The 12585-nt window shown below is 41.0% G+C and overlaps 2 protein-coding genes across 2 annotated transcripts; both read right to left on the reverse strand.

Moving 5' to 3' along the window:
- Positions 1 to 1540: 1540 nt before the first annotated feature.
- On the reverse strand, positions 1541 to 4162 carry LOC112144483 (complement C1q subcomponent subunit B). The gene is made up of 5 exons (XM_024269022.2): positions 4003 to 4162; positions 3703 to 3871; positions 3226 to 3454; positions 2141 to 2258; positions 1541 to 1991 (listed from the first exon to the last, which is right to left on the reverse strand). The coding sequence occupies exons 1-5, from the start codon at positions 4003 to 4005 to the stop codon at positions 1788 to 1790; spliced, it is 723 nt and encodes a 240-aa protein (XP_024124790.1). The 5' UTR covers positions 4006 to 4162; the 3' UTR covers positions 1541 to 1787.
- Positions 4163 to 8475: 4313 nt separating this feature from the next.
- On the reverse strand, positions 8476 to 10848 carry LOC112145159 (complement C1q subcomponent subunit C). The gene is made up of 7 exons (XM_024270238.2): positions 10799 to 10848; positions 10213 to 10328; positions 10084 to 10146; positions 9818 to 9962; positions 9523 to 9663; positions 8878 to 9004; positions 8476 to 8766 (listed from the first exon to the last, which is right to left on the reverse strand). Exons 2-7 carry the CDS (start codon positions 10316 to 10318, stop codon positions 8632 to 8634), a joined length of 717 nt encoding a protein of 238 aa, XP_024126006.1. The 5' UTR covers positions 10319 to 10328; positions 10799 to 10848; the 3' UTR covers positions 8476 to 8631.
- Positions 10849 to 12585: the final 1737 nt, after the last annotated feature.

Here is a 12585-nt window from a genome sequence, read left to right on the forward strand (position 1 = left end):
AGCTGTGTTGCTTTTCTTGCAGAAAATGTTCTCCTATAGTCTCATATGCTTGAAGGAACTTATCAATTTCCGTCGCCGGAAGTACGTAACTCAGATGTTTGTCCCCGTTGCCATGGTGAATCGTGCTGTCTTTGCTCCATTGATCAGGGCTTTTTATGGTCGCGACGCTCACACCTGATTCTGGTTCTGACAACTTCAAGTTGATTGAATCAAACATTTTCAGCTGTTCTGGAACCGAAAACCCTGAGTTTGAGAATTTTGAGTCCAGTGACTCTAAGTTCAGGTTCGAACTCTAAATTTGTTGAACCTGCTTCTTGGAACGGGCCCCAGATTCTGTCATGTTCTGTTTTCCCTGTCAGTCTCACCATGTTCAGGTTAATCACCCACAGCTGTCCTCATTTAGTTAATTGTCCTCAGTGTATTTAAGTGTCTGGTCTTCAGTTCTCATTGTCAGGTCATCTGTTCTGTTCTGTCACAGGTTTTGTCATGTTTTGAGTTTATTTAGTAAATGTTTGTTTTTGTCACCAAATCTGGTCTCCTGCATTTGGGTCCTACACCACCATCCCTGACAAATGTAATTGTTAAAACAGTCAGTTGGGTCTGACCTTCTCCTGATTTTACACCTGTTCACTAGGGGTTTAGGGGGAAAAATGATTATGCGATATATTGAATATTTTGTTTGGCAATACTTTTATGAATTTAAAATGCTGACAAAGATGATATTTAATTATTTATGAGCGTCCTTCAGCATCTTACTTTTGTTTTCCACCTAAACTGCTGACCACTAGTTGGCAGCACTGAGCCTCTATGATCAGCTCTACACCACGACCAAAACAAGACCTCTCCAGAACCAGCTTGTGTTAAAAGTTCAGTCAGCTTCTCAGTTTCTGTTGTTATAAGACATGAACCACTTACTTGGGATGGGTACCAAACCAGAACTTTCTGCCACGTTGCTGCCAGTATTCTATGAAAACGTGGATTAGTATGCTTCGCAGTGGATCAGATCCGAAGTGAAGCTTCAGAACGAGTGAAGCTGTGCAGCTAAGCAGTAGATCATGCACATTTCAGAATAAACATTTCTTATTTCACCAAAAAAAAGCACCATGAATTTGTGGGTAATCTTGTATATAAGATACAGTTGCAAAGCTTAATGTTGTGATCATTAAATAAAAGGAATTTTACCATGTTATTAATATAATAGATGTATACATATTTATATTAAAAAAAAGTGAAACATTTTTCTGGTTCAGTCTTGAAAGATATTGCGATACGTACAATGTACAATATTGTGCGACACATATGAGGATATGTATTGTATCGCAGACTCTTGTTTATGCACACCCCTACTTTTTACCCCACTATGTGACCCACCATACAAACACATAAGGAGGAGGATTTCTTTAAGGTTCAAAACTGTACAAAGACTTCAGGAGTCATCTTAGAGGTTGTTTGGAGGCTCCTCTAAGTCTTAAGGTTTTGTTCAGTCCTTACTGTTTTGATGAAACAGAAAAATAATCAAAGAACAGCAGCATGGGGGGTGTTCACTGACAAAAAAAAACATGTGTCACAGTTTTTATTCTCTTTCCTGTTAAAAAAACAACAGCTGAGTGCATTAATGAAAAAATAAACAACAATTCCCGAGAATCCCGATGCTTGAAATCAGTGGCGTCTGGTTTTAAAAAGCTAACAGTTTAGGATTGTGCTTTGCAGTTTTGGTCTCAAGGAAGATGAAATGGGGTGGGGGGTAACTGAATGTCCGAGAAAGGTTAAAAGCGGCCCAGGTACGTTCAGATGGTGGGGAAGATCAGGAAGCCGGTGAAGGTGGAGCTGCTCTGGGTCAGCACGATGTTGTTGTGGTTGGTTACCTGCAGGGAGACGGTGTCTCCAGCCTCCAGCTGCAGGACGGCGGAGCCAGAAGTTACCAGAAACCCCCTATATGTTTCACACATCATCAAGTGACTGTCGCTGTTCTTGACCAGCTTCAGACACACCTGAATGACCACAACACAAGAACATCCTGTCAGGTGCGTTCAGTCTCTCAATCCGGCCTCCGGCTGCCGGAGGGTGAGAGTCTGGTGTGAATGTTTGTAATTCTGCTCCTCTCAGCTCCATCAGGTTTGTTGTGTGTGTTTGGACTCACATTGCTCCTCATGGAGACGTGGTAGCTGAAGAAGTACACGCCTTTGATGGTGCAGGTGAAGACGCCTTCTGTCAGGTTTTGTCCTTGAAACTGAGGCTGCAGGTCAGGCACCATCGCGCTGTGGAGGATTCACGCAAACATTGGTGCTTATTTACCCCTCAAACTTATTTACCCCTCAAACTTATTTACCCCTCAAACTTATTTACCCCTCAAACGTCCTGAAAGAGCCATAAATGCCCCCGGGGGATTCTAAAAGCTTGAAACGAGCCGCCCACATTGATCAGAGTTAACTCCGCCCAGGTGGGCTCAACTGCAAATTCATCTGCCTGCCAATCAAAGAAGCACCACCCTAATCAGGAAAACAGACGGTCAGCTTCATTTAGGTTTAATGTCAGGCTTTTAACGAGGGATTCAATCAGTTTGTCCCCAGCTTCTAGTGGTTATTTGAGGAACTGCAACATTCTGTATGTCCAGGTTTCCTTTAAATTTTTGCTAATTTTTCAGATTGAATTTATTTATTTATTCATTCATTCATTCTGTTTTTAAAAGTTTTGTTTTTGAAAGCTATACAAAAATACATTTGACCAAAGGAAATAAAAAATTCTAATCAAAAACCATAAAATGAACTTTTTAAATAAATTAAATTTACCAGAACTCTTTATTTTAAACTTCAGTTCACATTAGTGGATCCTAACTTGCTTTAATTCTATTTTTCATACACCGTTAATGTTAAAGGGGATCATTTTAGATCATTTTGGAGAACTTCTTCAAAGTTGCCATTAGTTAACGGATCAGTTAAATCTGCTTTCCTGTTCACGTCTTCAAAAAACAAACATCACGAGCCTGCAGTGAGATTTAGATTCAGGCTTCATTGGTTTATGAATGAATGATGAATTTCATCCCTTTTGTCCTCCAGTGACACTCTGCAAAGCTGATGTTTTAGTGGAGCCTTCCATGTCTGCCAGCAACCAAACATCAGAGAGAAGCTTATATTTCCCCAGAGTTCAGATTCTAGAAACCGGTGTTGTTTGTGTTCCCCTCTGACCCTCAGGTCCTGCTGAGTTTCTGCCCGTTCCAGCTCTGACCTGTTGAAGTCGATGGGCGTGTTGGAGTTTGGTTTCTGCTGCATCATTTTATAGGAGAAGAACGACTTCTGCTGTTCTGACGGGTTGAAGGGCCTCCCCTTCTCTCCTGGCTGGCCCAGAGGCCCCGGAGGGCCCAGAAGACCGTTGTCCCCCTTCCAGCCAGCACGTCCTGGGGGCCCTTTTTCACCAGGGTCCCCCCTCTGGCCCCTGATCGACTGATCAGCTTCACCTACCCAAAGAAAATAGTTGAATTACAGGTGATAGATTGGCATCACACCAATTAATCACATTTTTCAGACAAAAGATTCTAAAAATTCCCTATATTAAGAATTTATTTGTGAATTTCAGTTTTCTATTTTTCTTCGTCCATCAGAGGAAGGAGTTTTATTTTAAGGTGGAATGCTATTATTGCAGCTTAACTAACTCGATAGATGAAGAGAAAATGTCCAACCACTTTAATGCTCGCTGTGAGCTCACCTGGATCCCCTTTCTCTCCTTTAGCACCTTGCTTGCCGTTTGGTCCATGGGATCCGGGGATCCCTGGAATACCTGGGGGTCCTCCTCCGCAGGGCAGCTGCGAGGAGACCCAGGCTGCGTGAATCAAGAGCAGCAGCAATGCTGTCCAGAAGTACAGCCACTGGCAGGCCTGCAGACACAAAGCAGGAAGATGTGGAACCATCAACCTCCTCAAACATGAAACATTCCTAAGAATGACCTCCCAGACCACAGCATTAAGGAAAGATTCAGAACATGTTTGCAGAAAAACCTTTGTCTTACCATTGTACTTATGCAGTCTCTGTTCTTGCGGCTCAGTGGTGCGGTGATGAGATCGGTCTGCAAAGAATTCTGCCGCTCAGTCGCACTCCAAACAGGAAGTGAAACAAACGAAGGAGATCTGCCCACAATGCTAACGTCCACCTCTCCAACAGCACCTTAAAGATGACAGTTGGAAAATTTAAGAACAGTATAATGAATTAAAATGAAGTACTTCACTTTTGCAGTTTAAAAAAAGTTTTGAATTCAAACGTTTAAATCATTCCATACACACATGTTAAAAGATTTGATTCATTTGTATCTGCTTGTTAATGATTCTTTTTTTTATTTTAATTTATCTATTTCTTTGTCACGCTGATCACCATGTTGAGTGTTGAAGGAAATTTATCTAATAAGCTTCTGCATATTCCTTATTTTTATTGGCTGTTTTTTTATATTCCATTCTGTGTTACCAGTACAAATGGCAAAATAAACCAATATACAGAAAAAAAGATGATGAATGTTTCTATAACAAACAGAAGATCAGGTGAGGAAGATGATTCATAGCCTTCAGGGTTCTATATTATCTCTGTTTATAATCTGTGTTTTGTATTATAATCTGTTTATAATCTGTGTTTTGTATTATAATCTCTGTTTATAATCTGTGTTTTTTATCATAATCTCTGTTTATAATCTGTGTTTTGTTTTATAATCTCTGTTTATAATCTGTGTTTTGTTTTATAATCTCTGTTTATAATCTGTGTTTTGTATTATAGTCTCTGTTTATAATCTGTGTTTTGGATTATTATTTTCTCTGTTTATAATCTGTGTTTTGTATCATAATTTTTTGTTTATAGTCTTTGTTTCCGATTATAATCTTTTTGTAGTCTGTGTTTAGGATTATAATATGGGTTGATAGCCTCTGTTTTGAATTATAATCTATGTTTTTATAATCTGTGTTTTGTATTATTATCTCTCTCCATAGTCTGTGTTTTGGATTATTATCACTGTTTATAATCTGTGTTTCGTTTTATAATCTCGGTTTATAGTCTTTGTTTTGGATCATAATTTTTCTTGTAGTCTGTGTTTTGGATTATTATATCTGTTTATTATCTGTGTTTAGGATTACAATCTTTATTTATTGTCTGTCTTTTGGATTATTATCTGTGTTTATAATCTGTGTTTTGGATTATTATCGCTCTTTGTAATCTGTGTAGATTGTGTAGATTATAATCTTGCTGAATGATAAGTATAACCAGGGATCAGCTGCTATGCCTGTTATGGTTCTCTGCAGAATTATTTTACATCAAGCCTTTCATTCCTGGGAAGGATTGTCTAAAGTTTTTCCGTTTCAAGGATTGGATCCTTTGTTCCCCAGAATTCAGAATGTTCCAAACATCTTCCAGACTGAAGCTTGTCTGTGAGTTAATTTCTTTTCTATTCTTGAATTTCTCCAGATTATGATTGTTTTTATGACTTTCTTCAATCAGCAGATGTGAGGGTGAAAGAAGCGCTTCATTGGATATGTTCACCTAAGTTGCTGGAACAGCTGATGATGGAATAAACTCCACACAAAATCCAAAAGCTTTAACTTCTACAGAACTCTGATATTTGTAGACCCTGCAGCTTGATGCTGCAGGGATGTGGTGAAGCGTGTTAAGGTTGAATTGAGAAGTGAAATAATTCAACATGATCTCAGCAGAAGCTCCTACTAAAGAAATAGTGATGATGAAGCAGCTGGGAGTTTCTGCCGTGCAGTTTTTATGCCTTTCACGTTATCATTTGCTTCTGTTTTTCTCTGAACTTCCTCTTGGTTGAGGAGAAACACAGTTCACAACTCCGGGCAGAACCTCCGCCTCTGCTGGAACATCAGTATCTGTTCCACAAAATATCTGATTTCCCTTAATCGAGGTGATTTCTATTTTTGATATCTGCCTCGTCTTCAATGTGCTGCAGGGCAGTGGTGTGTTTCCAGATCCTCTTTTTGTCTCTGTGCTTGTTATTGAACAGGAAGCTTTCTTCATCTTTGCTCTGGAGAATCGGGTCATTCTTCCTGCAAGAACAGAAGCCCGCATAGATCCAAAACACGTTGAACAGAGGTGTTTTTATTGACTGCATGGGGTCAAAGTACGGCGAGCAGACACATTTTTCAGTACTTTTTCTTCAAATCTGCCTGGGTTTTTTTATCCAGTAACAAATGCCAGGAATATTCTCATATTTGTATGGCAAGCGAAAAGGATCATAATGCATCAGGGGAAAACTGCATGACAAGAACTATGTTTGGTTTAAACAACCTGAAACATTTTTCCGTAAGGAAGACAGAGAGATCAGATTTTACTTGCACGAGGAGACAGACAGAGAATGTTCAAACCAGCCTCCACTCCACTCTGAAGATCTTGGTCCAGGTCTTCATTTTTATAATGTTACATTTACGTTTTACCACTCTAAGGGAGTGGGGGTAAAGAAACAGCTCCTATCAGTATCAGTAATGCCACAGCTTAACACAATAGGTCGGTGCCAGTCCCTTCAAGTATCTGCATTATATCAGCCTCCACACAGCCCTCAGTTTGGGACGCCTGCAACCTTCCAGACACCAGCTGAGCACGACCTGAAGCCAGAAGATAATGAAAAGAGGTTCAAATCAGACAAAGCAAATATTTGATAAATGTATGTACAACTCTATCAATTCCCCCCTGTTTATCACATATTTGCTCAAATTCTCACATCACCTGTCAGCCACTCTGCTGGAGGATCACATTCATAAGCACAAACACATTTATACTCAGTGGTCACGCCAGTTATAGTCACCAGGGTCTGAAAACATGTTGGGCAGGTAGAAGACTTCTTCTTCATCAGAAACTGGTTCAGGCTCTGGATCGCCACCTAAGAGAGGGTACAGCTGTTCTGGTGAACTAGCAGTTATCATCAATTGGTTAAGTAAAGAGCGGAGCAACAACAGCTTCCACATAAGGTCAGAACAGCTGCAAAAACTGCAATGGAGACTAGAATAGAGGACACAACGGCCTTATACCTGAGGTTAAAATCACACAAAACAAATATTTGATAAATTCATGCACTACTCTAACAAACGACAATTTAATCCAGAGTGAGGACGACTGTCTGCTGTGACTGTGCAACACATGCTCATTCCCAACTTGTCACATATTGACGAATGGTAAAGGGCCCTCTGTGTCCAAAAGTGATGTTTTGAGGGTACCTGACTCGTGGTTTTTTGACGTGCTAGCTGTTGCCATTAAAACAGGGCTCCCCAACCTCCGAGCAGAAAGTCCTTTAACCATTGGTCAATATGTGACGACTTGGGAATGAGGATGTGTTGCTCTGTCGGGAGAAAAGCCCTGGAACCTCTGCAGTAGGACAAACATGGAAACAGCCCTTCCATACCCATCAGGTCACGGGGTCACGGCCCTCCCCAGAGATGGACTGTGGGCTCCAAGCCACAGCGTCTGGATGTGACATCAAACTTAAGATCTTCAATGTTCTGCTCAACAGTTGTTTACTTGTCAAGATGCTAATGTACCAGACAAGTTCATGTGTAAATATTTTCACGTTTTTTTTTTTTTTTTGGGGGGGGGGTAATTGATTTAAAACCAACACCTACGCCCTGATCAAAAAGGCTCAGCAGCGGCTACACTTCCTGGTGCTCAGGAAGCAGCAAATCCACCGAAAGCTGCTGGTGACCTTCTATCACTCCACCACTGAGAGCATGCTGACCTACACCGTGTCAGTTTAGCACTCCAGCTGCACGGCGGCTGACAGGAAGAGACTGGAGAAGGTGATGAACAGCCCAGAAAATCTTCAGCTGCTCTCTCTCCCCACATCTACACCTCTCGCTGCCTCACCAGAGCCAGGAACATCCTACAGGATCACATCCACCCCAGTCATCACCTCTACAAACTGTTGCCTTCCAGCAGACGGTCCAGGGCCGTACCAGGCAGGACAAACAGACGAGACAGTTTCTTCCCAAAAGCTGGGGCTGCACTAAATACCAGTTTCAAACCATGAACCTCTGATTGCACAGTCCTATGTGACTATTGCACATCTGCTTGATTATGGTCATTTTATTTCCTCACCTTATTTCTTGCACATAATGAATCCTTTTTGTGCACATTTATTTGTGAAGTAAGGTGTTTTTCTTTTCTATTTATTTATGTGTGTTGTATACGTCTGTCCACATTGAAGTGAGCTGTACATAAATGTCATTGTAACAGTTACAATGACAATAAAGGCTTTCAATTCAATTCAATTCAATTCAATTAGTTTTGGTGAAAACTTTCAGTTTTCAAATGACCTGCTATTAAAATGTTGGCCTTTTAAGACCAATGATGTTCACATTTAACTTTATGAAGCTTTATATTGAATATTTTGAGTCAAAAAAAGAATACGAAGCAGAGAGGTTGAAACAAAAATCATGCTGTTTCTGCTTTTTTCTTTGATTTTAAATAAAAAAAAAAAACAAGATGTTAAACTTAATATTTTTAACCAAGAAAGCTTTATTTGCATTTTCTCATCTGCTATGAAAATATAAATGTTTTAATTTGACAAACTTTAAACTGAAACTTTGTTGGAAAATACAGAATTTAAAAAAAGCAGACGGATCAACAGAAGATGTTCTTTTCTTTTCCGTTGTGGGGGTCAGTGCGGATGCAGCAGGAATCCAGAGAAGATGCTGTAACCGCTGGGTTTCGACGTCATCCCAACAAACTCTTTGGTCTCCAGCCAAACCTCCTGACCTCTGGACAGGTACACTGACAGGCCGCCCGAGGTCACCTGGAAGCAGAGCAGACTGTGCAGAGCTCTCCCATCTCCCAAGGTGCAACCATTGAGGAGTTTTCTCCTCCTCTCAAACATATAAACGAGTTGAGGTGGAAAAGTGCGTACCTGTCTGAGGTTTTGGCGAAAGTCGCAGAAGGTGGTCATGATGACGTTGTCCAGCTTCATCAACACACACAGCTTCCTCTCCAACGAGGCGTGGTACACAAAGTAGTATGTTCCCGGGACTCGACACCTTCAGTGCAACACAAGCAGAGATGTAGAGCATGAAAAACCAGTTTTTATCGTTTTTATCTTAACTTTAGAGAAACGTTTGTCAGAATCCTTTTATTGATTGGCTGAACGTTCAGGTTTTGTCAAACTGAGAAAATTTGCATTAAAAAAATTTAAATTTGCACATTTAATAAAAAATATTTTACAGGATAATTTGGAAATACACTTTAGATGTAAAAGACAAGAAACAAAAACCCAAATGAAGTGAAGTAAAAAGTTTGTTATTGTGAAGCTAAACATGGTATCAGCTGATCCTGACCATCAACGCAACCTTTGACGGTCACACTTGACCTTGCCTCGTTTCTGTTTGGTAAAAATTCCTTGTCAAACAGTACAAAAGAGTAACCCAGAGCTTTTCATGGGACTCCTGAGAGAAAACATTTCAGAGGATGAAGATCGATTTGTGCTTCCAGCAGAAGCAAAAATGGATGAAGAGGAGCAGATGCCATTGTGGACCAAACAGCTCAGTGGGTTCTTCACCTGAAGCGCCCCGTCACTGTGTCGTAGTCGCCGTTGATGTCTGTGATGACTTTGGTAAATAAAATGACAGCGCCTTTGTCTGGAGGTTCAGAGGTCATTCTGGCCACACTGAAGGCCGCCTGCTGCTCCAGTCCAACCGTCCTGCAGAGACAACAGCTGCATGTGAGCAGAGGGTGGTGGAACTGAACGTAACCGTGAACGTTTCTGCAGCAGCTGAAGGATGAGCAGGTGCAACCCCACCGTCAGGAGGAACCCAAAAGAGTGGCTGATTTCCTCTCAGTTACGCTCCACTTACCCAAGCTCTCCAGGTTCTCCAGGTAATCCAGGTTCACCTTGAAGGCCCGGTTTTCCCGGTTCTCCACTCTGACCTCGTTTACCAGGTGATCCTTTTGGCCCCGTGTTCCCCTTCTGGCCCTTCAGGGACCCAGCCAACTGCCCCCCTAGGAAAAGATTCACAGGAACAAAAGCTGCTAGGATGGTTTTCATGGTCCATCCGATGGTTTTCATGGTGCATCTGGCCTCATCTATGTGTGCGTGCACATGCGTGTGTGTGATAGCTACCTGGTTCTCCTTTTTCTCCTTTCTCCCCGTCGCGGCCGTCCCTCCCAGGAAGGCCAGGAATCCCTGCAAATGATCAGATCACAAATGAAACTCCGTCCTCCGTTCTGTTCCACACCTAAGATGACACACCTGGCATTCCGGGCATCCCTGTTGCTGGACATGTCTCCATGTCAACCAGCAGAGGTATGATTAATGAGAGCAGGGCTCCCACCTCAAGGAAGTACAACTTCAACATGATGAAGAACCTGAAGAAGAAATTAGACCAAAAGATGAGAAACACAATAGTTGAACCTCAAGAGGAACAAGAGAAGCTTCTGGGACAGGAAGAAAGGGAAATGCGAAGATATAGATGCATAAAAGATAAGAAAAATGGAGGAGAAGGCACTATTTCAAGAAAAAGAAGTAAAGGAGAGAGACAATAGAAGGTTTAGATGAAGGGAAAAACAAGAATGAAGCTAAAAAATAAAGGTGGAAAACAGAGAGGGGAGGGAAAATACAAAATGGAAAGGGAAGAGGACAGAAAGTCAAGAAAATGTGGAGAAAAACAAATCGAAACTTTTTAAATTAAACATGAAATGAATAATAATTAGCAGCAGCATAACAAATTTAAGATGAAACAAAACCTTTTTAACAGGACTTCAGAAAGGACAGAAATGCGATTGGATGAGTAATATAAGAGTAATTACATAGTATAGCTAACATCCTGTATACTCACCTCCCCGAAGCGACAGACTGAAGCAGAGAACAGCTGGTCAGGAGAAGCTCCGAGGAGCGCTGCAGCTCTCACGCCACACCAGGCTCTTCCGACCAGCAACTGGTAGTTCTGCATTTTTCTGAGGTCACTGTCAGATGCAGGAAATCTCAGACTGGTTATTGGAGTCATCATGTCAGGCTGTGGAGGTCCTCACGGATAACTTTAGGAACTTTTCTCTTTTAGAAGCCATGCTCTAAAACTAAGACGTAAACTAATTTGGCATTGATGTTAGAGTTCTAAGTGTCACTGGTAGCTATTGTTTCCAACAGCTAATTAATCTGCTGCCTTTAGTTCTCAAGTGAATTTCAGCAGTCCCTCAAATGGTGTCATTTACCTAGTCTTATTGCTGTTTATACGCATATTAACTGTTTTGCTATCAAACATGTAGCTGGGATGTCTTTGACTGCAGTCTTAACTTACCAAAAATGAGCTTACTCAAGTATCTTTTAAGTTGTCATGGAGCAACCTGCTGCTACCCTCTCCAGTCACCAGAGAGACACCAGAGAGAGCTCTCTCCAGAGTGTTGACCTCACCACCTGGACTCATCATCGTCAGCTGTTTCCCATCACCTCATCACCTCCTCAGTATATAGTGTGGCTCCACACTGTCACTCAGTGTGAAGTATTGTTTGTGCTACTCTGCCTGCATCACTGAGCGTTTCTACCTGGACCTGATCTTCTGTCTGACCCTGCTTATACTCTCACTGCCTGCCCTGAACCTCACCTGGACTCTGACTACTCTCTCTCTTCTCGGATGATCCCATTCTCGTGTTTGACCTCTGCCTGTCTGACCCTGCTTTAGTTTTGTGGACTTTTAGCTCTGATAATAAACCTGCTGCACGTGGAACCAGCTGTCTGCCTGTTTGTCACATAAGTATAGTTTGTGAAACAAACTTAAACTAGTGTACTTTTCGTTGACTTTTTAGGTACAAACTTTATAAGTTTATAATTATTTTCTTACACAGCATTAAAAGTGGAGTAGATGTTTTCTTGGGATATTTACTGTACATTATTAATGTATTTTAATACACTAATCAGTAGATGATATTACTTCTGAACTAAAAGCAAAGATTAGATATACTTCAAATTGTACTTTCATAAACTTAGAGTGAACTTAAAGTTTATTGCCAGTAAATTAGTATTAAACCAGACAGGTTACTTTAAGTATACTTATAAGTATACCTTTTTCTTTTAAAACTAAAAGTAGGCCAGTTTAGTCCCAAGAACTATGCTTATTAGTAAACTTCCAATATACTTTTTAAGTGTACTTGGTCGGGAAATGTGCTTTTCTATACTTAAGAATTCTTTAAAACAAGCACTTGTAGTGTGCAGATCTTTGGTAAGGGTTCCTGCAGAGGAGAATTGTTTTTTTTACAAAAAAGTCAAGTAAAAAGCCAGGTCTATTTTCACTTTGTCTTTTTTGTTGAACGTTTGTTGTTATTCCAGCGACAGAAGGCTTCCAGAAGAAGTAGAATGATGCAGAAGAGCTGTTTGGTGGACCAAACAGCTCAGTGTGAAATGTCAACCTCTGGTTGGTGCTGAGCTGACTGTTTGCTGGGTCACACCGATGCTCCTCCCATGACATCAACTTGTCTGGAGATTTAAATGCTTTAGGAGTTTTTTTCTGACAATTTTGGAAATTAAACCTTTTTGGCTTAAAAAAAGAAGATGAGCAAAACCAAGAAAAGTCTTGGAGCGACTTACATTCCCACAGTCTGCACTAACCTACAATTGGCCTTAAGGACAGAA

This window comes from Oryzias melastigma, linkage group LG5 (genome assembly GCF_002922805.2).
Source record: "Oryzias melastigma strain HK-1 linkage group LG5, ASM292280v2, whole genome shotgun sequence".
NCBI lineage: Eukaryota > Metazoa > Chordata > Actinopteri > Beloniformes > Adrianichthyidae > Oryzias > Oryzias melastigma.